At 35.9% G+C, this 25,002-nt stretch overlaps 2 protein-coding genes across 2 annotated transcripts in view; both read right to left on the reverse strand.

Moving 5' to 3' along the window:
• The window catches only part of Polr1C (RNA polymerase I and III subunit C), a 137,583-nt gene that overhangs the window by 106,169 nt on the left and 6,412 nt on the right, over positions 1-25,002 (reverse strand). The window contains exons 2-3 of the mRNA XM_089091688.1: positions 10,681-10,749; positions 6,114-6,227 (exon numbers count right to left, since the gene is read on the reverse strand). Of these exons, the coding sequence (XP_088947814.1) occupies positions 6,114-6,227; positions 10,681-10,749 (183 nt within the window). The remainder of the gene's footprint in view (positions 1-6,113; positions 6,228-10,680; positions 10,750-25,002) is intronic.
• Positions 3,177-3,989, reverse strand: LOC148950651 (mitochondrial inner membrane scaffold 1-like). The gene has a single exon (XM_089091686.1). It carries the CDS (start codon positions 3,987-3,989, stop codon positions 3,177-3,179), a length of 813 nt encoding a protein of 270 aa, XP_088947812.1.

Consider the following 25,002-nt stretch of genomic DNA (forward strand, 5'->3'; position numbering starts at 1 on the left):
AGAGCCGTCAACTTTAGCTAATGGGTGAAGCATTAGGCGAACATTAAGAAGATAATACATGTCTCGAAGTGCTCTGATATATGAGGGGCTCACTCCACGTTTTGCTGCATGGAGTAGCATAGCGGCGTGAATGAGAGAGTCGAACGCTTTACGAACATCATGCCCAGCCAACACGAGAGTTTCACCTGATGCATCAGCATCGATCAATGCGTTTGCCACAACCGACAAAGCATGGGCACAACCGAGACGTGGCTGGAATCCAAATTGGTTAGGTGGAACATAGCATTTTGCGTTCAGTTGGTCAATGATCAGAAGTTCAAAAAGCTTACAGAAGGTAGTAGCCACTGTTATAGGACGGAGGGACGAGCACTGGGTTGCGAGTTTATCTTTCGTTGGAATTGGAGTGAGATCTCCGATTGAGAAAAAAGACGGTACAACTCCTTGGGTAACAATAATTTGCATCAAAAGAGCAATATGGTTTACCAGCAGCTGGCTTCCATGCAGAATGTGAAGAGCGCTTATTTTATCGATGCCAGAAGGTTTCTTACGTTTTAGCCGTTGGATTGCTCGCTGTACAGAATCAGCTGAAACAACAAAATTGTCGTATGGACACCTAGACATAAATTTATCAAGCTTATCTTCATATTTAGACTGTAGAGCGGCATCTGCCGGGAAGAAATCAGCAGAAAAGTATGAATACCATTCGGAATCAGGATTAACTTGAGTAGATAGGCGGGCACTAGGAGGATCTCTTGATACATTTCTCCAGAAGGGAGGTTGGAACAGAGAAGCTTGCTAGGATGTCTCTTGAACTATCTGGTTCATGTGGATACATAGTTCTCTTGCAAACTTTCTTTTGGTAGAAAGACGAATGTTAGAAACCCAGCCAGAGTAAGGACGTTTACAGTGGATCCACAGATGGTACCAAAATTTGAATTGTCTCCAACCTTCAATTAGGCTCGGATTAATGGACCAGTGCTTCGTGACACCCTGATTTATGCGTTTAAGTGGTATAATGGATTTTTCTGCGCGTCGTAGAGCATGGCAAATTTGTGCAAGATAGATATCTAGCAACATCCGTATTTCATTTGCATCAACTTGCGGATTTTCCATGAGCAGCTGGAACGGAACATGAATTTTATGAAGGACAGAATTAGTTACTGCAGCAAAAAGATCATCTTGGATATTTTATCAATCCCTGTAAATTTGAGCGTGGGGCTGAGGTGATTGTGTAGTGGGAGTAGACTGAGCAGCGGAACATAAATAGATGCAGATATTGGAAGGTGGTCTGATAGTTGGAAATCAGTAACGACGTGAACAGGTGACACTTGGAGATTTATAGAAGAAACTGCATGGTCTAGGTTCGACACGTGACTTGAAAGGTGTGTGTAAGTGTAATCAAGATCTTTCGGCAATATGCTAAGCCAATCGTTAAAAATACCAGACAAAATAAAAGTACGCAATAACGATTCGTCTGTTAAATTACAGTTAAAATCTCCTGTAATAATACAACACTTACATAACAGGAGAATCTTTGAAAGGCAAGACCCTAGTTTCTCACACGCAGAAGTAAATAAAAATTCCGATCGGTCATTGCGGTAATCTGTTGGGAGATAGACGTTTACATTAACATACTCTTTTACACGGACAGCAAGAAAAGAAACACATGAATCAACAATACTTGACCGGCACGAGGTCCTAACAGGCATCGCGATACCAACCAAGGGCTGGCCACTAGAAGCAGATCGTTTAGCGGGCATCGACTAGCCAGTAAAATTATTGTAAATTTTCAGAAGGCCTAAACTATGACTTGTCAAAAAATGCTCTTGCAAGCACAATACGTTACAATTTGAAAGCAAACCTTTGATCACAGGAATTTTGACAAATAGTCCACCATTAATATTCCACAAAAGTACAGCTTGCGTAGAAGCAGGCACATCCATGTCATACCCTTGGCTTTGCTAGTTGACCTTTGTTATTAGGACACTTTACACTGTAACAAGTATTGCCGGTAACTTTACATTCTAGACAGAACATGTTTTCTGAACGCGGAGAGGCAATGTTTGAGGTGTGATTGCATGATCCACAGCGAGAGCAGAGGGCCCGATTAGAACACTGCAAGGCCAGATGCCAAGTCTTATGACATGAGAAACAACGCTTTGGGAGATATATAAATGCTTGTGCAGAAAGCTTTTCGTAGCCAACTTTCACAGAAACTTTTAAGAACTGATCCAGGTTTTGTTTTGACTCAAAGTAGACCTTGAACACTCGGGACTTTCCGCACTGTGAAACTTTTACGCAATTTGGTACAAGAGATTTTACTTGATTCTCATTGCATTCGATCGGTACACCTTTCAGAATCCTTATAAACAGTGTGGATTTCACACTCACTAAGATGCCAGAGGGACTGTTTTTATCACTCTCGGCAATTCTATTGGCTGTACGCTTTGAATTAACAACAAGTTTCAATTCCGAATTTTTGAGTTCACTTATTTCACCTGAGGCCTCAGGGCAAAGTTTATCGACGAATTCCTTACGAGCATTAGGTGAGGTCAGGTTTGCAGGACAGTTTTTTAGTATAACGGCAAACGTAGGAGCTGGGACAGGGCTAATTGTTACGTTGGTATCAATTCTAGCTGGCCAAACAGGGCCTGAATGCGTCGCATTCTCTAAAAAGCCGTCAATTTTCCGAGAGAGTTCATTAACTTTCGAGACTAAAGTAGCCGAGACTGCCTCCCCTATTGTTGGTGTTTCAGAAGGTGAGAATATAACAAAAGTCGGAACAGGCAAATTATCCTTTGCTGCCTGATTTAACTGTTTACAAATGTCAAATACATTATCTTCATCCTTTGCATTTTTCACACACCGGCTCTGAATATTCAGCTCTTTATACAGAAACTCTTTAGCACTGATAATAGTACCATGATAAAAAAAACTTACAGCTTTTCCGATAATCAGATCAATTTTCGCACCATCAAGCATAGATCTCGTGACTAAGTTCAGTAATGGGTTTAAAATAATTTTCCTATTTTGATCGGTCATTGCGCAATCTAATTATCATAGCCAGGGACAGTCGAGTAAATTTAAACAATAGAGAACAGTGTCCTGAAGACGTTTCTTTACTCTAGCATCAGATCTTCACTTTAATTGTATTAAAAAAAAATTTTTTTACATTTTCAATATTTATGATTACTTTGGTCATAAGGTTTACCATTACCACTTTCATGTTTCGTTTTAGGTCGCCTTCTGATTTTCCTTTTAAGTTTTAATCGTTGAGCACGAATTCTTGCTTGTATCTCTTCTCGCTTCTTTCTTAAGGCAATTTTCTTTTCATCATGCATTTCTTTGAACTGCTTGGCGGTAGGTACTGGTTTGATGTAGCCCCATCGCTTTAGATAGTTGATTGAAATAGTGGTGCCACCCAGTGTAACCCCATATCGAAGGGGTGTTGCGACTTTATACATTGCATAAGCAACAGCTGCATGACCAACAGATCCTTTTAGCGTAGTAATAAACCTCTCTGGGACATTCATCCATTCCAATAAAGGAACAATGTCAACACCACATTGTGCTGCATAAAAGAAGCTTCCAAACCAAACAGCTGAAGTAACACCATGCACGGGTATCACAACATACCAATATTCTTTATACATTTTCTTAAATTTCTGAAATGTTGTTAACTTGGATTCATCAACAATTTCACTAGATTTCTCTTTTGCAGCTTCTCTAAGGACTTTCTTTGGATCAGTACAATAATGACGCAGAAAGCACTGTTGCCATGTAAAAGCATATGAAACACAATTCTCTTTTCTATAGAAATGACTAAAATATAAAGTACTTTGGAAATATTGCCTGGAATAACTATAGTTACACGATGTCAATTGTACTTCTTTTAACAAAGATAGTTTTCTTGAAATATGTTTGCCTGCAGAAAAATTCCTTGTTGGTAGACAAAACCTTATTAGAATAGATTTGCAGCTATTGAACATATTTGTAGTCTAATACAGAAACTTCAGTTACAGTTACTTCTAATACAGAAAGTCCAATTTTTTTTACAACGATTTTTACTAGGCCTCAAACTTTCCGTTTTCTTTTTCAAGGTTTTTGAATTGTTGTGATCCCTTGTCAAATTATACACAAATATTTTTGCAATTGCCGGTTTTTTGCTCTTTAAGCAATTTAATGTACTTCTCCATACCTGAAAATCTTCAATTTTTCCTCATAAGTGTGACAAGTGCCACAGCATCATTGCAATACTGATGTATATAAAAATACGTCACTCACATAAATATTGTCTTTCATACTGGTTCTTTTCAAATATATTTGATTATTAAGCAAGTCCAATTTCTAACGGTGATTTCTACTAAGCTCCAAACTTCCGGTTTTATTTTTTAAGGTTTTTGAATTGTTGGTTGTTAAAATATATACAAATATTTTTGCAATTACTAATTTTTTGTTCTTTAGGCAATTTAATGTCTTTTTATACTGAGTCTATTCAAAGATATTTGATTATTACAGTCTTTTTCTAAAATTAATGTTTTTAACAAATTTTCCCAGACTTCTAACCAATCTATATATATATATATATATATATATATATATATATATATATATATATATATATATATATATATATATATATATATATATATATATATATATATATATATATATATATATATATATATATATATATATATATATATATATATATATATATATATATATATATATATATATATATATATATATATATATATATGTATATATATATACTTTGAGCAAAGTTAATTTTGCACATCAAAGAAGTTTTTTTATTGTTTTTAAAACATTGATGTTCGCAAAGGCAAATCAGCTTCCTAAAACATTTATTTTTGTTTTGTTTCATCTAAAAGGTTAAGATATCTCGGCTATGTTTTGCAAATGGAGGATAAAGGATTGCCAAAGACTGCATTCTTTGACCATCCATCTGCGAAGGTCGTCTCCAAATAGCGTTGGAAGAGGCCATAAGAAAAGATTTAAAGGAAATTGAACGGTATATGAGGGCGTAGACTGAAGTTCTAAATAGATTGGGTTACAGGAGGAGCATATGCAGATGTGTTGGCAGCAGACGGCTAGTTGTTGAAGTAAGTTGTTAGTGGCAGAAAAACATAAATCCCACTTAACAAAATTTGGGTGTACAATCCTACATATTGCCTTACTTCGGACTCTTCAAGCTCAACATATATTAAATTGCTCTTTTTAGTTCCTTATTCTGACGAAAAAAAGAAGATCCGAAATAGCGAAATCGAACAATGTGACCCTCAGGCCATATGCCGAACAAACCTGTAATAAATTAATATACAGTGTACATGGTTCTAAAGAAAAACTTGATCCGTTCAGTAACCTCCAGTATGCTTTAAGCAGGGTCATATCAATATGGAGAGACTTCCAGTCTGAGCCCCCCCCCCCAAAAAAAAGAAAATATATTATCAGGTGCACAAATATGGTATTGAATAAAAATACAGAAAGCGAAGATAAACTTTTAAGCAATTCTGAGCCCAATTTTACTCATGACCCGTTAAATAAAGGATACAACAAATCAAAATAACATAAACAAGGTATGGCCCCCTAAAAATTCATGGCCATCTTTTTCAACGGTTACAGAAAGGAAATAATGAAGTTTCAAAGGGTCATTTAATTTGTGAATTACTTCTCACATGTAAATGACAGTTATGTAAACAAATGCTAAACTGACAAAAGGGCATAACAAATTTTCGAGAGCTTAGTATAAAACTGAAGCAAAAATAAATGTTACATTTGTAGCTAAAACTTGTTGAACCAGCCTACTAAATTAACAGACTGATTTATAAGTCTCACCAAGCCATGATACCAACAGTCAGTAACATAAGATTCATAGCCGTAGAAATGCAGTATAGTAGTACGCGAAATTACGAATTAATCTACTATGACATGAGCCATAAAAACCCATAGACAGAAACCAGACTAAATGCAACAATTAAAATCAGGGGGGCTCTTGAAGAAACTATGGATTAAAAAAGATCCAGGTAACAATAACTGAAAAAAATTCTCAAAGAGAGATGTACTGTGGCCCAAATATGGCCTGGACTTACCTCTGCGATTAATATTCTTCTAAGAGCATTTGCAAGAAACGGGTCAGAACCAATTAAGTCAAACTCTAAATGCATTCCATTCTGATCTTCTTTAATTTTCTGAATGGTAAAATTCTGTAAAATGGTAACTTGGTCAAATGTTCGGTGAAAGTAAAAAAAAAACAAACACAAAATTGGCAAAGTATATGGAATATAACAAATTCTATTAGAAACCATAAAAGTCTCGGGATCTTAGGAGAACAAAATGACCCCCTTCGTACACGTCATCCTGGAATATCCATGCATCGTCAGATGATGGTGAAGAATCTACATTTAGGATCTTATTATACTCTTACATATTCTTAATTAATTGTCCAGCATAAGGAAAAAATACAAAAACCAAAACAATATCAAAATAGCGGTCGAGAAGGTGCTTAACAAGTGCAAATGTCGAACAAAAGAAAAATATACCTCCTGTACACAAGAATATATCGTTAAAAGCAAAACATTACAACAATATGTCATCAAGCAGGGCTCATCAGAGGAAAACCACAAGCTCCGAGAGATCACTATTCAAGCTCTGAATGATAAAATATGCATCCTCTAGCTATTTAGCATCAGCGATTTATAACCCTTATTATTTATGTTGATTAAAATAATCTGGATTACAGACAGACAAAACAAGTACATGCGTGACAAAAGCAAATAACCCCCCCCCCCTCTTTTTAAACATTTTACTCGTATTCTTCTAACCCCAATGGAGGCTTTTTATATAAACTATAAAATAGTCATGCAACATAGTCCAAACTATGCTCAGTCCTCTTCTAAAGCAAACTTTTTAGCATAAAAGTATGGAGGAAGCACATTCTTATAATCTGAAACATGCGGTGATTTTCAATCTTTACAATTTGAGGCAAAAAGTAGGCCTGTGGATCTTCCAACACCTCTCCCGCTTTCTCTCACTGTCAGTTTTTTAGCAGAAAAAAAGGAACCTTGCACCTTATTTAAAGCAAAATAACCCATGGGTTTTCAATAAGAATCTATTTAAGGGGGGAAATGCCCCAGTGGTTCTCATATATCTCTTGTCCCACCATGAGTATTCATCTGAAAGGTAGGCATGCTGGACGTCGTTTTAAACAGAATCACCCAAAAACGTGCATCCTGCATTATGGGAGGCACAAAGAGGGTCCATGCCTCCCCGTAAACTTTTTAGGAGAAAAATAGGCCTTCTTCACCCTGTTTCAACCGGAACTATGCAACAACTTAAGTGAATCCGTAGCCCCTACAGAATATCTTCCCCTACTCACCACCTTCGTTTTATCAAAAGAGAAGGGATTGTTTCATCCAGTGGTGTGGTATTCTTGGTACTAAACGTTTCTTTAAATAGCAGAAAGTTTTGGATTATCTATAAAATAAAAAATAAGTCACGCACTAATTTGAATGCAGGCTTGCATGGAATGGAAATAATCATGTTGCAATGAAATTTCTCACCCAATTTTGAAAGCGGGTATACAACTTATATGAGCATAAAATTTTCAGGAGCCCAAAATTACCATGGAACCCTATGTTAAAATCTAAAAAGTTTTCCATACCACCTCACATATGGTTAAAAATCTGGGACGTATCCTGCCCCATCCGTGACGCCCAGGTATAAAATGAAAAAACTTTCATAGACACTACAGGTCGTGCGAACGTGATATTTTAGGATTTGATACTGTTGCCTCTCTATGGTAAACATTGCTTCCCAGTTCAGTCAAATTTTGAACAATCATTTCAAAAATCACTTTATACTATTTGTTGCTATGTTTGTATTCTAGTACCTAACCTATTTTTGACGTTTTCTATACCTCACCAGCTTGTATTTATAGACTTTTGTCATTTTTATTTTTGGCATATAAATTTGTCAAATTTTGTAGACATAACAATCTAGTTTTAACCAATACGGTGTTTGGTCATAAAATGGCCCATAAGTTAACATGGTATTTACGTGATGGTAAGACAGCAAACCTTATTAATTATATTATAGTAAACTGAAAACTGGCAGGATCAATACAAGATACTAGGATATATAGGAGTGCTGTTATTGTTGTTAGTTGTAAAGATCACCGTCTAGTAGTGTCTAAGGTTAATTTAAAGCTGAAATTTCGGAAGGTTGACTACCTCCCGGGAAGTTAAGATGTTGGTAGACTCCAGGATCAGAATTTGAGAGAAACTTTCCAGGAGCAGTTGAATGCTAAACTTAAGGGTTTAAAATTTGACAATGTGGAAGATGGTTGGAATAATTTTAGAAAAACAATTTGTGAAGTTGCTTATGGTGTCTTAGGGAAAACAGTTAGGACTGCAGCTAGTAATATTAGTGAAAAAGCTTTTTGTTTAATAGAAAGCAGAAGGGGTTTATACAAGAATTATCTGAGTAACAGATCATATGGAAATAAAAGGAATGTGAAGAAAGCGGAGAAAACATTAAAATGTGAAATAATGAGGTGTAAAGAGGATGCCATGGATAAAATTGCCAAGGATCTGGAAGATGCACCTAGATGGCATAATAGTAACATATTGTACTGCCATGTTAATAAATTGAGAGGGCGTAGTCAATCCGGACCTGTCCCGCTTAAAGATAGGAATGGGGCCACAATTAGTGATAAGGAAAGAGTTAAAGAGAGATAGGCAGAACATTTTGAGAATGTGCTAAACCAAGATAGAGTAGCAGGAAAAAATATAGAGGAAAATGAAAAAGTTTGTGTCACCTTGGATAAGGAGGATTTGTTCTGTGAGGAAGAATTAGTGACAGTACTAAAAGGATTAAAAAATAATAGCGCTACAGGTGCTTATAGTGTGGTAAATGAGTTTTTTAAATGTGGTGGTTGTGAAGTTACAGATAAATTACTGAAGATTATGAATATGATTTTGAAAAAGGGGAAGTACCTAACGATTTTAGGAAAACCTTAATTAAACCACTGTATAAGAAAGGTTATAAGAGTGAGTATGGTAATTATCAAAACATCAATTTGGTTTCTGTAGGTATCAAATTACTTAGTAATATGATACTTTTTAGACTGAGAGATGCTGTAGACAAAGTTTTAAAAGAAGAACAGTGGGGTTTTAAAAGAGTTAGAGGATGGGTCGACCAAATTTTCACTCTTAGGTTAATATTTGAGAAGTGCCTGAGTTGTCAAACACCTTTGGTACTCAGTTTTATAGATTATGAGCAAGCATTCAATCCTGTTGATAGAAGGGCTTTAGTAAAGGTCTTATCCTTGTATGGTATACCAGACAAATACATTATTGTGATTAAAGTGATTAGTACTATGTACGAGAATAACACTGCTGCGGTAAAGGTAGGAAATGAGGTTAGCAGCTGTATTTGTATTGTTTACGGCTGTTTTGTATTGAATCAGGAGTTACGCAGGGTTGTGTTCTATCCCCCTTTATATGGGTTATTTTGATTGACTTTGTCTTAAGGAGCACACGAACGGCTATGGGAGACCAAGGAATCAAATCGGGAGGAAAAACTCACATGGACTTAGATTATACTGATGATTTAAGCATCCTAGAGGAAAGTGTGATCAAAATGAATGAACTTTAAGAGGTTTTGCCAGTTCAGGGTGCTAGAATAGGTTTGAAAATTAAAGTTAAGAAGACTAAGTCACTAAGGCTATAAATAAGTGAAATAGAAGAGGTGACGTTGGGTAACAAAAAGATTGATCAGGTGGGCAGCTTCACTCACCTTGGTAGTATTATTAGTAAAGACGGTGGGAGCAGTGAAAATGTTAAAAGTAGAATAGCCAAGGCTCAGGGTGTTTTTTCAAAGTTAAAATATGTTTGGAAGAACAGGAAGATAAGTCTGCAAACCAAGATTAGAATATTTGAAGCTACAGTCATGACAGTGGTCAAATAAGGCTCTGAAGTATTGGCGCTCCAAAAAGCGGATGGAGATTTGCCGCATGTTTCCAGAGAAATTGCCTACGGATTGTTCTGGGTGCCTGGCTGACTGACCGTATTTCATACAGTAGGCTGTGCAAAAAATGTAGTTCAATCTCACTTTCTAGGGCTGGAATGAAAGAAAGGTTGAGATGGCTTTGGCACGGTTTGCTGGTGAAGGATGACAGATTGCCAAAGACAATCTGTCTTTGGCAATCTGTTATTGGCAAGATATTGCCAATGATTCATTGTTTGGCAAGATATTGGGCTATGCATCTAAAGACAACCCTGAACATAGGAAGAATGTTTTCGACTAAGACCAGTTGAACGACCCCACTCCCTTCAGAAAACATAATTTGGGTTCCCATCTCTCAAGGTTGGAATACCATTACCCAGAATTCATTACCTAAACTTCATCTCATGAATCATTTTAAGCTATGCATCCAGAGACACGCCTGAACGTAGGAAGTGTTTTTAAGACCAGTTGGAAGGATCCCCCCCCCCCCCCAACAAAATTCGGATTCCCTTTCCTCAAGGCTGTAATACATACGCGTTTACTTTCACAGCTGACCAGCAGGTTTCTATTATCTTGAACCATCACTGAGGTGTATCCCTTCTTAAACAGATCAAAACAATGCAAACAGTCACCAAAACCTGCTCAACTTACCTCTTTAAAAGATTGAATCCAATCTGTAGCTTCTTCTTCGCCATTCTGCAAATCCTCAGGTGGAGCAACCTGTAAAGACAATACACCATAAACCAAATAAATATTTTTGTTAGTTAGACATTATTAAGTTCCCAAAACAAAGTGATTCAGTAGACACAATATTGATAGTACTGCATCTTCCTTTCAATCATTTCATCATTTTGTGGCAAATTAGACAATATTTAAGGTTTGTGTAAAAAATTTATATGTTTTTAACTATACGTTCTAACCATTATGAGAAGTTTGAGGGAAAAGTAATTTAGTCTTTTCTCCTATTGCTCATCATACAGAACAGACGGTTGTAGAGATCAAAGAGTTTGTGGTAACGAACTGTAAGTAAGGAGCGACCCAGCTATATGGTAACCGAAACTCTAGAAAATGGGTTTTTGATACCAATAGATACATCAAAAGAATCAGATTTCAATGCTGAATTCAAATATATAACTTTCATCAAGTTTAGTCCAACCCATCAAATGTTATGTACCTGAGAAAATTTGGCTGATTTTCGAAAAAAGGGGGAAAGACCCCCTGAAAGTTATTTAACCTTAATAAAAATCACACCATCATATTCAGAGTATCAGAGAACCCTACTGTAGAGGTTTCAAGATCCTATCTAAAAAATGTGGAATTTTGCATTTTTTGCCAGAAGAAAGATCACGGATGCGTGTTTATTTGTTGTTTTTTTTTCCAGGGGTGATCATATCGACCCAGTGGTCCTATAATATCGTGGGAGGGCACATTCGAACGGAAATAGAACGTTGTAGTGCTCTTTTTAAGAGACCAAAAAAATGGAGGGCAACTAGGCCCCCTCCCACGCTCATTTTTTTCCCAAAGTCAGCTGATCAAAATTTTGAGATAGCCATTTTGTCCAGCATGGATGAAAATATGATAACTATGTCCTTTAGGATGACTTAATCCCCCAAAGTCCCCGGGGGGAGGGCTGAAAGTTATGAACTTTACCCAATGTTAACATATAGTATTGGTTATTAGGAAGTGTACGGACGTTGTCAGGGGTGATTTTGTCTGGGTGTAGGAAGGGGGATGAGGCGGGGGTTATTTGGGAAGATCTTTCCATGAAGGAAGTTTTCATGTGGGAAGGGACCTTGCTATGAAGGGGGCGTCGGATTTCCCAGCATTATTTAAAAAAAAGATCAGAAATTACATATAAAAAAAACAAGTTTTCCCACTGAAAATAAGGAGTAATATCAAAACTTTAAACGAACAGAATATATTACGTGTATGATTGGGTTCACCCCCTAGAATATACCTTGCTCTTTAAGCCAAAGATTTTTTAGTACTTTCATAAGAGCTATTTATTCTAAATAACAACCTTTGTGGTTAAGGGGTCATTTTTAAAGAATTAGAACAAAATTCAAACTTTAGCTTAAAGAGCGAGGTATTGACTAGGGGGCGAGCCCCCTAATGTACGTATTAAAAATATATGAAGATAGAAGTTCGTTACGTAAGTTAATTCGTAAGTTACGTGTATTTATTACTAATAAAAACGTTCGTAAATAAAATTAAACAACTTTCGAGAAAGCCATTTAACAAAATAAAAGTAAAATTAATATGCAAATTTTCTTTTAATTATTGGGGTACGGTGAGCCAAAATCAACACCTGCGTTAATTAAAAAATGTTCAAAAAATAAATAAAAAAACAACTGTTTTTAACTGAAAGTAAGGAACGACGTTAAAACTTAAAACGAACAGAAATTATTCCGTAGCCTATATGAAAGGGGCTGTCCCCTCCTCAACGCCTCACTCTTTACGCTAAAGTTTGACTTTCTCATAACTCTTTTTTTTAAACAATAAAAAACTTTAGCGCAAAGAGCGAGGCGTTGAGGAGGGAACAGCCCCTTTCATATACATAATAATTTCTGTTCGTTTTAAGTTTTAACGTCGTTCCTTACTTTCAGTTAAAAAAAAACTTGTTTTTTTATTTAATTAAGGGAAGAGACCAACTGATCTCTAACCCTTTTTAAGGGCAAACAAGATCAGACGATAGCCTGCCGACACTTCAATGCTTCATGTGCCATTAGGCAGTCCACAGAGAATTGGACAAAAATTTTAAAAAAGCCTTCTTAATCAGTGTACTTGAAAGACCAAGAGTATGAAGTTGTAAGGACAACATGATAAATGCTACCCTAAGGGGTAATGTTTTGGTTAACATCAAATGCACCGGGTAGGTGCATTTGACTCAGTAAAAAAACGATTTGACCTCCATGTATTTTTTTTTCCTTTTTTGTTTTCCAGCAACTTATTATAGAAAAGATGATTGTAGAAACTTAGTGGAGATCTCATTCAATTGGAATTTGAAACTTCTGGTGCCCCTTTTAAGAGTCAAAAGTGATTGGATTGGTTAAAAAAAAAATAGCAAGTGGGAGAAATTTTTCATTCCTAGCTGATTCAGGAATGTTAATTATTATATAAAATTAGTTTTAATAGTAGAATGCCATTTTTAATATACATTTTCTGGACTGAAAAAAAAACGATCACAAGTTTGAGAAAATTTGCTTAGTACCTTATTTTTAGAAAAATGTTTTTATTTAAATGATGTCACGAAGATGATCCAAAAACGCAAATTCATAATTTCCAAAAACAAAGAGCCTGGACCATCAAATGTGACAAGACCAATCCGAACAGCTAAAACAAATGGCATGGAGAAAATATTTAAGATAATGATCAATGAAAATAAAGCACAAAGAAATATGAGGTTAGAAGACATGCACCAACGAGCACCACGACGAATCACAAATGATAACGAATCATGAAAAAAAAACTTTGAAAGACAACCGAATTTGAGAATCGCAAACGAATCAAAATCATAAATAACAATAGCCCATTTTTTTTTACCCTCATTAAGTATAAACTATGTTTACTACTTTGGCAGTTTTTTTTTAACTTAAAACTAGAATGAGTATTATATGAAGCAATTGCACGTTTTCAATTCATGGTGCGTTTACAACTTTTAGCCTCAGAGCTATTGAAAGTATGACAAGACTAAAGTACGACCCAAAAAACAGGAATTTACAGTTGTTGAAAATGATAAGTGTTGCCTGGACAAGAACAAATTTTTATCCAGCCACCAAGCAAAAGGCATAGCAAAAATGTCTGAGGTAATGACAAACAAACATATGAATCATAGAATTGTATTTTCTTCATTCTTTGTACAATTTCGTTGCAAAAAACAGTGAAAATAAGAGGTATTTGCATGAGCTTTTCCTGGATAATGCCCATTTCTTCGAGCCCAGACTTTGCCTCCCTGATTGAAAGGCACTAATTTGAATAATAGAATCAAAGTTTCTTTTTATTTTGAATAGTTTCGTTGTAAAATATATTGAAAAACCATATTAAGACGTATTTTTGAGAGCTCTTAATGGAGATGGCAAATTTTGTTTAGCAAAGGCTAGGTCTTCCTGATTGAAAGGCACACATTTGGATCAGGGGATCGGATTTTCTTTGTATTTTGTATAATTTCATTGCAAAACACACCAAAAAGTCATATCATATCAAGAGGTATTTTTGTGAGTTTCATGGAGATAGCCTATTTCTTTGAGCCAAGCCTTGGCCTTCCTGATTTAAAGACACACATGGAATCCTGTTTTATTTGTATAATTTCGTTGTAAAATAAAGCGAAAAATCATATTAAGAGGTATTTTTAGTCAAAATAAATTAATTAGGTAATCTATACTAATGTAGGGTAAACATAAACTTTATTCGGTTTTGGATAAACTCTACTGGGGATAGCATGACGTTTGTAAGAATTCGATGTTCGTTTTTATTGATTGAATGCAATATACTGTTTTCTGGTTAATAGACCCAGTTCCCCAACAAAAAAGAATCACTGGGGGAAATTTTCCATGGGAGATGGAAATTATCCAGGAGAGAATTTGCTTTGGCAAGGAGGAGTGAATTTTCTAGAAGGAGAATGGTCCTTGGGCAGAAATTTCCAGGGATAAGAAACAGGCATTGATACATATAGAGAAAGACTGTATTATTAAAGATGTTAAAATCAAAAAAGGATTTTAAATATGTAGGGCTGAAGGGTTCTTTTGACTGAAGGTCATTCAAAGACCCCTTGGTCATTGGTACACATGCTCTGTCTGCAATTCCCTTTGGTCAACAGTGTGTGCACTCCTTCTCAGACCTGCTTTTGTCAACAGTGTACACTGAATCTCTAATTCCTCTCTGTGAACAGTGAGGAAACTCTGTCGAATACCCTTTGGTAACCACGAATCTCTTACTCCTTTGGTTAATATTATCTACTTTGTACTAGTCACATAGGTGATGAAATATATACAAAATAGAGATTTTCGTTTTAAAGTAATTGATGAGCATTTAGATGGTCAGACATCCTTTTGGTTTGGGATATATCCAAGAGAAAAATCTCAACAGTAGGAAAAAGTACATTTTTTCTTGTTATTTTTGTTGTCTTGTACATTTTTCCAGAGGAAGGGGTTGGGGAGGTTCCTTTGATCCCATCTTGGGGCAAAATAATTTGCCCTCCCCCTCCTGTGTGCCAGTACAAGGCACAATAACAATAGCAAGAGAATGTAGGTGCAAGAAATGATAAAACGTTTGGATTATTTTGGTTGTAGTCTAAAGCTTAAATTAACAAGACATATCTAAAAATGGACATCAATTTCTTTTTTACGTCACTGGAAATGCAAATAGGTTTTCTTGTTTCGTTAGGGTTACTTCTAAAATGGGGCAGTTAAAATGATATCGTTTCAGTACTGTCCCAGGTGAATATTGCCATTTTAATTTTGGGTTATCCAAAAAAAAAAATTCTCAGAGATAGGATGGAGGGTCTAAATAAACTGTACTTTTAAGCATTATTTCTCAAAAGTTTGAAAGGGAAAGGGCATCTTTCTCACCAATCTTTCGGGGGAGTTTGTTTATTATGTAGCTCTGGACAGTACAACAATTCAAAACAGGGGAAGTGGAACAAGATCAGGTTTGGGAACAATATTTGATTTCCCTTTAGGCATAATATAAAAAACTCAATGAGTGACAATAGACTAGATCCAAGGCTATGTCAATGGCTTTCACACCTTTTCATTTTTGTGATGGACTTTTGCAGTTAGAACTTTAATTGAGTACTTGTGATTTATGGGGGGGGGGGGCTTGGACAAGTGTATGCTTTTTGGGTTAAGCAAGTTCAGTACAGTGAGTTGAAAGTGTTCTAAACCTTATGTGGACATTGCTTGCCCAAGTAGCAATTATAATACTTCTGTTTCTATCCCTAGTTTTGTGAGTTAATTAAGTTAACTTTTATGCTGATAAGAAATATGTAGGCTACAATTAAAAAGTGCATTTCCAAAAAATTAACTTAAAGTAAACATCCAACCCATGTCAAATAGGGCTTATTGCAAAAATATTCCTTATTTTTGATGACCAATATGGCATTGTGCTTACTGAATTGCGTCCCAAATCATTTATTGAATTTATTGTATTTCAATGCTCAATAAAATTGCAATCATGGCCTCTTACATAAATAAAATTTTAGATGTCATAATTAGGCTATCTACAAGGACTGAAATCATTTTTTCCACAAAATAAATTTTTCAAAGAAAAGTAAAGATTTCCATTAAACAAAAAATAAGCAAAAATAAAATCAAATGATCTACCAAGCGTGAAACTACTACAAATCAGCATCGATAAATAAATGAAACCCAAAAAGAATAGAAATTACAATAAATAACCGAGTCAAACTCAAAACGAGCAGAAATTAACATTAGTTGGGCTCAAAACCCCTATGCCTTCCAAAGGCCAGAACAAAATTTGCATTTTACTGAAAAAAATATAAATGTTTTTACTTTTATAACTTTAATAAATCAAATAATATTAACATTTTGATAACTAAATATTAGTATATGTATATTAAACTGACAATGCACTTTCATTTATTTTTTTAAGTAAAGTGCAAATTATGTTCTGGTCTTGGGAAAGCAAAGGGGTTTTGAGCCCAACTTATGTTAATTCCTGCTCGTTTTGAGTTCCAGAATTTCCAGAACTTTCAATACGTTGAACAAAATGGATATCTCAAAATTTTGATTGGGTGTGTTTGGGAAAATGATGGGTGTGAGAGGGGGGTTAGTTGCCCTTCAATCACTTTCGACTATTAAAAAGGGCACTAGCCCTTTCGATTACCAACTGAATGAGCCCTTTTTGAAGTTCTTACAACATTGCTTTCTATAAAAACCTTATATGCCCCCAGGGCATAACTTACAACCCTTGCCCTGAGGGGGGAGGGGTTGTTATCCTTAAATACATAATTTCCAGAACTTTCAACTACGTTGAACAAAAAGGCTATCTCTAAATTTTGATTGAATGTGTTTGGAGAAATGGTAGGCATGAGAGGGGGGTCAGTTACTCTCCACTCACTTTCAAATATTAAAAAGGGCAATTTCAATTTCCAATCAAATGAGCCCCTTTTGAAATTTTTACAACAACTTTCTATATAAACCTTAAAGGCCCGCAGGGCATAACTTACAACCCTTGCACTGAGGGCTCTGAAGGGGTTATCTTCTTCAAAGACCTTATTTCCAGAACTTACAATTGTATTGAACAAAATAGACATCTAAAAATTTTGACTGGATGTGCCTGGTGAATTAGTTGACGTGAGAGGGGGGTTAGTTACTCTCTGATCACTATTGACTACCAAAAAGAGAAATAGTCCCTTGAATTTTCAACCGAATTAGCCCTTTTTGAAGTTTCTACAACATTGCTTTCTATAAAAAACTTTATATGCCCTCGGGGCATAACTTATAACCCTCGCCCTGAGGGCTGGGTAGGGAGAGGGGCTGTCATCCTTAAAGATCTAATTTCCGGAACTTTCAACTACCTTGAATAAAATCACTATCTAAAAATTTTGATTAGATGTGTTTGGGGAAACGGTGGGCACGAAAGGGGGTTTAGTTGCCCTCAAATCATTTTCGAATACTAAGAAGGGCACTAGCCCTTTGAATTTCCAATCAAATGGGCCATTTTCAAGTTTCCATATATATCCCCAGTGTATAACTTACAACCCTTGCCTTGAGAGCTGTGGGGGAGTGCCCTCCTCAAAAACATAATTTCTATCTAGAAATCAACTATTCTGAACAAAATGGCTATCTCAAAATTTTGATTGGATGTTTTTTGGGAAATGGTGGGCGTGGAAGGGGTGTTAGTTGCCTTCCAATCCCTTTCAACTATTAAAAAGGGCACAAGCCACTCCAATTTCAAATTGAATGAGCGCTTTTCAAAGTTTCTACCGCAACTTCTTCAATATAAAATGCCCTGGTCTAAAGGAAAAAAATAATAAATAATACAGTGTGCCAACATCAGTCTTGTATGCCCCCAGGGCATAACTTATAACCCTTGCCCTGAGGGTTGTGGGGGAGCGTCCTCCTCAAAAACATACTTTCTATCTGGAAATCAACTATGCTGAACAAAATGGCTATCTCAAAATTTTGACTGGATATGTTGGGGGAAATGGGGGGTGTGGAAGGGGCGTTAGTTGCCTTCCAATCACTTTCGACTATTAAAAAGGGCACAAGCCACTCCAGTTTCCAATCGAATGAACCATTTTCGAAGTTTCTAGGACAACTCCATTGATACAAAGTGCCCTGGTATGGAAAAAAAATAATAAATAATACATTGTGCCAACATTGTTCTTTACTAAGGCAGCAGGATTGCACTGCCCATGATAAGACAGCAAAAAAAAATTTACAGAAACGTCATTCGAAAAAGAAAGAAAAGCAGGTTACTATGAAAAATATGTCAGTACTAAAAACAACAATTAAGGAACCTCACAAAACACCTGTGCTACAATTTCAATGCAAGAATTGCAAGCCAAAGTAAGTTAAATCCCAAGAAATTTTCGGGACTACATGACCAGCAGAGATCACAACCAGAGATCAATAAGATGCCTAACCACAGCCAATAGAAAAGAACTCATGGCCAGCCAGTGTAGTGCTGATCTCCTCAATGAGCCATTCAGCCAAGTTTTTACCAATGAACCTGGCAGGCATACCACTGAGTTGTGAACACGGTGATATCCTATTTTTTTATGTATCATATGTAGACAACTGCCAATATTAAAGACAGAGCCAAACAGATCCAGCATTGAAACCTTAATGTCCCCCCCCCCCAAAAAAAAATCACAAGTACTCAATTAAAATTCTAACTGTAAAAGACCATCACAAATTTGAAAAGGTTTGAAAGCCATTGACATTGCAGTCCATTGTTCTGGTCCATTGCCTGAGTTTGTCCTAGTCCTAGTCCAGTCCAGTCCTAGTCCATTGTCTGAGTGAGTTTCTTATATTATGCATGAAGGGAAATGGAATATTGTTCCCAAACCTGATTGTGTTCCACATCCAAATTAAGCTAACTATAACACAGTAAGTGTTATAGTCATTTCAAATTATTCCAGCAGCCTCTACTGAGCATAGGGGAGGGTATTCAAAAGAGTACAGTAATCACATATATTCAATAGCTAACTACAATAAGCTGTCAACAGAGCTTTATTGAATTTGTCTGCTTTCTTTCAAGCGCTTTGGAAATCCTATCTTTGGTTCATTAAAAAACCTTGACTGGAGGTTTATAGACTGAGTTTGCTGTATAAGAAGGGGTTCTAAGAAAAAATATGATTAAATACTATAATTGTGCTTTAAACAAATGTGCTTTGAAATTTGTGCTTTGTTACAAATTTCAGCATGAAATCAAATAAGGTAATAGAGGAGAGAGTAGCAAAGCTGGCTATAAAAACGAGCAAAAAAAAGGACAATTGCTTTTTTTGAAGGGGTAGCAGCAATGTGTCTCCCATTTTTGTTTATGCTGGTAGGCTTTGGAAGACTGTAGAAACATGTTAAATGGCTCATTTGAAAATTAATATTCACAGTTATAGGCATATACTTTTTATAATGTTATTTTAGCAGTCCCCATGAAAAGTGCCATATAGCAAGGAAAATGGCACTTTTGGTACAACTTCTAAGGTAGAGAAATCTAGGAAACATACAACATCAAAACCCTTAGCTGAAGATTTACAGTCTTAAATCAGGGTTGCAGCAGTACAAGCAAACTAGTAAAGAACAGACCATTGCTTACACTAGCCAAAGTTTCAAAACACTTTTCACAGAAACTGTCACGTGAGATAAAAATCTTCAATAGATGTTATTTCATAAACAGTAACTATCATGTAAATTCAAAAAAGTACTAGGAAAACAAATTTTCAGAAATTTTGAACAAAAAAAGCCTGAAACCCCTCAAACATGATGCCATGTCCAACTGAAATAATTTTTTTTTTGTAAGGATAGCACTGATGTGGCCCCTTTTCCTATAGCACTAGCAGGCTATAGGGAAATTGTAGAGATTGCTTAGGACTCAATTCTTTTCTTGGCTTCTTGAAAGGAATATTCTTTTTTTAGTTATTCTGATGGAAGCAAACAGACATTTGAAACTTGAGATGAACAAAAATCATTGTTTTACAGCCTATACAATATATATATAGCTATAAAACTAGCGTAAATAAACCAACTGATGATTTTTCCCTATCTTTGAAGGAGTAGGAAAAACTAGCACTTCCCTGAAAATATTTCTATATTTCTATTGAAGGAAAATTTTACTGAACAAAAAAAGTGTGTGTGTTTTCACAAAAGTCATATAGCATAGTAGTATAGTATAGTACATTTAACAAAAAAAACACAAGGTCATGGCCTCAAAAAAAAGAAAACAGTATACAAATACAAGTAAAGGATTCAATTTAAACTTTTGATCAAAATTAAAGCACAGAAAACCATTCAAAACTAATACAAACAAAGTCATTGCATAACACCCTCACAATGGGTTATACTCACACACAAACCATACCAGATTCTTAATACTAACAAAAATCCACTTCCCAACACTTTTACCCCCCAAGACTCATCCCATTGATCCACTCCAAAAATATCCTTTCTCAAAACCCTTAACCCTTCTGCAGAAAATGCAAGAAATTTTCCTCTACTCTCTACACATTGGGCAACTTATTTTGTTTGCATTGTTTTGTGCATTTCTTAATAACAGTTGGCTCATAATATCAATCAGGCCATTAAAAATCAAATAACTTATGTATATAGCACAGGGATACATTTAGCTTCATTAGGGGGATAGGGGCTAGGATGTAATTGTAATGGCATTGGTCATTGCATTCAGTAAAAGCATTGAATTGATCAAGAAATTGTTTGTTTTTGAGCCTTATGGTTTAACTGTGTTGATTTTTCTCTAATTGTTTAACTATATTAAAGAAACAAATGGATCTCCTATAATATAATTTTCCCCTTGTTTCATATAAATGAGTTTTGTGGTTTCAGTGGAGCACTGGTTTTACATAATTCTACAAACAAAGTGAAATATCATCAGTTAGTTTAATTTTTACTGGTTTTATAGATATATGTTGTATAGGCTGTGGGACAATGATACACGCCCCTGCCTCTTGCTAAGTTGTATCAGTCGTTTATTTTGGCCTCATCCAGGTCCCGGGCGCTCATCTCAGTCAGTAACAGTCCGAGTCGTTTTTCTTCCTCCTGGAAAGACTTTCACTCAAAGACAAGGTCGTTTAAATTAAACCAGGTTTCATAACCCCGTTAGGTCTCTGGTGAAATTATTCCCAAAGGGACTGGACTGGCAGCAACTCGATTTGTTTCAAAACCTGTTCTTACTTGCATATAATTTTTGTCCCAAAGGGACTGGACTGGCAGCAACTCGCTTTGTTTCAAAACCTGTTCTTACTCGCATATAATTTGTGTCTGTCTCAGATAGGTCGTTCAGATTTAGCCTCTCAACAATAATGTAGGCTAGTTGTTAAAGTGAAGTCTGACTGGATAACATGAATAAACCGAAAGTGAGAGACAAGGTTACGTGCATGGACTGTGGGTCAAACTTTGACTACGAGTGGAAAAGAAGGCATGAAATTTCTAAACACAATGGAAAAGCAATCAGAATTCAAATGACAGGAACCCCGCGAAACCTCTTTGAAGCAAGTGAATCTAGGACAGTGAAAAAAGCTCGATTACAAAACGAGTCTGAGGTTGAGGTGGATACAGTGCTAGAAAAGGACAAGGAAGATTTGGCCATGTACCCAGAATTTGCTTCCGAAGGCAGGGGTGGTTCTGAAGACGCTGGAATAGCTCATTCAAGTCGGAAGGTAAGTTTTTGGCTACGACTCTAGTGAAACATAGTTACAAACTCGGCTTGTCTGCGAAACTTTCCGCGGAGATGTCCCCATAATATAATTTCCTCTTGGCAAACGCCCCCATGGCGAAACGTCCCCAAACATAAATTTAGTACTTCGCCTTGGTCTTAAGGTACATTGTCGTTAAATAGCAGCCAAATTTGTTTTTAAAGTGAAAAGAAGAATAGGTAAATTTAAAAAGTGTTATCATTAGAACTTTCTTTGAGGTTTCTTTTTTTTGTTTTTGCGTATATATTATGGTGGTTTCTTGTTTTAAAGAAAGTTATAATGATAGAAATCTTTCTTTAGGTTTTGTTATTGTTATTAAATTTAATAGTTTGTTTTAGTTCCTTTTTTTTTGGGGGGGGGGGACATGACGAGTCACTATTTGGAAAATTTTTATGAGCTGGTAAGAGATAGCCACCGTAAGAAGAGTTTCCTGTGGGGAACGACACCCTTTTCTACGGTTAAGGCAAGTTTTTTATAATGGAAAAGTTTTAGGTAGTGTATGGTGACTTATTGTGTGTCCAGTTCGGCTGCTAATTGATATTTAAAAAAGTGTAGGTGACACATAAAAGTTAAGAATTAGATTTGTTGCTTAAAGTAAATTTGTTGTCACTGAGAGGAGAGGAGGTGGGATTTAAAAAAAAGAAAAGAAAATAGGAGTATTGTTAAAGCAAAAACAAGACCAAAGATTTCGATGGGATCCCAAAAATGGAATATTTATTGGACTTCTTGGTCCAGACAATCGGGTTTGTAGATTTCCGGTCTTCGCCAGACCTGTAAGCATGTTAACATTTATCCCTAATCAACCACTTGAAAATGTAAAAAGAAATGATACCGAAGTAGGGTTTTTGATGGATTACGACCAAACGGCTATTCCGCTGAGAAGACCAAGTTCAGATTTGGATTCTGCAGCTATGTTTGTGCCTAAATATCATCTCCAGTCGACAATCGAATTTATAAAAATCTTTTACTTTTACTGAATTCCCGATTTTAGCAATTCCGTGCGAACTACTTGTCCGGCAGGAAAATAAAGCTCAAAAACAGATTCAGTGTGTTTCATTACCCCTATATTGAAACTCTAATTAAGATCAGAAAAATGTTTTTACCAATTTTGGCCAGATTCCGGGGCAAACTAATTGTCCGGCAAAAATATAAAGTGACGGATGAGCAAGTATGGATTCAGTATGCAATTTTACTCTATTTCGAATTTATAATCGACTTCATAACAAACTTTTATTTCTAGTACGCTAAATTTCCAGTTAAAAACAAATGCAGTATGTCTCCTTACCCCTTATACTTTGGATTTTGTTTTTGTTTAACCAAATTTCCGGTTCTGGCAGGATTCTGAGCGAACTACTTGTCTAGCCCAAAAAAAAACTTCAGATACAGATTTAGCATGTATCTTTACCCCTGTACCGAATCTGTAATTGACATGCAGACACATTTTTATTTCTTCCAGATTTCCAGTTTTGGACGCATTCCGGGCTAAATACTTGTCCGGGAAGAAAATAACGGTCGAAAACGAATTCAGTATGTGTCCTTACCCCTACATCGAAACTCTAATCAACTGCAGATACAACTTTTACTGTTAATCATTTTTCCGGTTTTGGCTGGATTCTGGGTGAAAGCCTAACGTGGCTCGAAAAGAGTCAAACAAGGAGAATGCAAAAATCAGTGTAGTTCCATTAGGGTGGATAAGAATGGCCTAAGAAGTTCGAGATCTCGGAGTCTGACGTAAGTAAGATAAGCCTACCCCTATAGGACCTACCCCTTCGAGGGTTATCATGCTTACAGATGGATAATTGTACAATGTCATAGATATCCCATCACTTACGTTTGGGATCCCAAAATTTTAAGATTTTGCATTGAATATTTAGGAACAGTCTTACAGGCACGAAAAAGTGGATGTGGGACCAGTTGCATAGGATATTCACCATTTACCTCAAAATATACAGTCTTGTGCTGGGCTGGCCTTGTACATTAGTGATCCTAGGTCGTTTAAAGCAAAGGTTGCAGTAGTAGCTGTATTTACTGCGGAAAACTTGAAAACCCGGTATTTCTGATTAACTGTCTCCTCGTAGTCAAGCAGACCAAAGGTTTCGATGGGATCCCAAAAAGTGGAATATTTATTAGACTTCTTTGTCCAGACAATCAGGTCTTGTCGATTTCCAATCATTGCCAGACTCCGTAAACATGTTAACATTTATCCCTAATAACCGCCTGAAAATTTACTTCTGCATTGCAATCCTAATCAAAGCTCTATATGACTTCAGAATTAAATTTAGCTTTTTATCAAATTTCCAGATTGCAGGATTCCATACAAATTCCTTGTCCAGTGAAAAAAAAAAAAATTTTAGCTAATACGGATTCAGTATTTATTTTTACTCCAAACTCGAATCTCTAATCGACTTCAAAAGAAACTTTTACCTATAGCCAATTTCTGGTTTAGGCCGGATTCCGGGTGAACTGATTATCTGTCAAAGAAATAAAGTTCAAAAATGAATTTAGCATTTCTTCTTATCCCTATATTGAATCTCTAATCAACTTTAGAAATAAACTTTAATTCTACCAAATTCCTGGTTTTGGCATTTACAAACTTGACCAGTATTTTGACCCAAAGGATTCTCACACCAATTTTGAACAAAATATCTCAATCCCTTGCTAGGTATCCGTCACTAACGTTTTAGGATCAGAAAAAGCGGAAGCCTAACCTGGCTCAAAAAGAGTCAAACAAGGAGAATGCAAAAACCAGTGTAGTTCCGTTAGGGTGGATAAGAATGGCCTAAGAAGTTCGAGATCTCGGAATCTGACGTAAGTAAGATAAGGCGGGTCTGATGCTTTAATAAAACCAATCAGACAGATAAAAAAAATCAATCAACTAAATATCGCAGAAAAGCCTGATCAAGGAGTTATGTCACAAACATGAAAACAAACGAGAGATCAACTGATATAGCCCACAAACAAGCAAAATATAGCACAAAAAGAAGTAAGGACACACTACAAAATTTCGTGGTATTAAATTAATCTGCTTTGAAACAATATTATTATATTTTAGCCGTGGACGTTTTTTTGGGATCCCAAAA

Source organism: Artemia sp. Qi Xiang Cuo, chromosome 7, assembly GCF_049724085.1.
Source record: "Artemia sp. Qi Xiang Cuo chromosome 7, ASM4972408v1, whole genome shotgun sequence".
Classification (NCBI taxonomy): Eukaryota; Metazoa; Arthropoda; class Branchiopoda; order Anostraca; family Artemiidae; genus Artemia; species Artemia sp. Qi Xiang Cuo.

Excerpts from the sequence above, each read along its gene's own strand:
- LOC148950651 (XM_089091686.1), bottom strand. The coding sequence starts at position 3,989 with ATGTTCAATAGCTGCAAATCTATTCTAATAAGGTTTTGTCTACCAACA.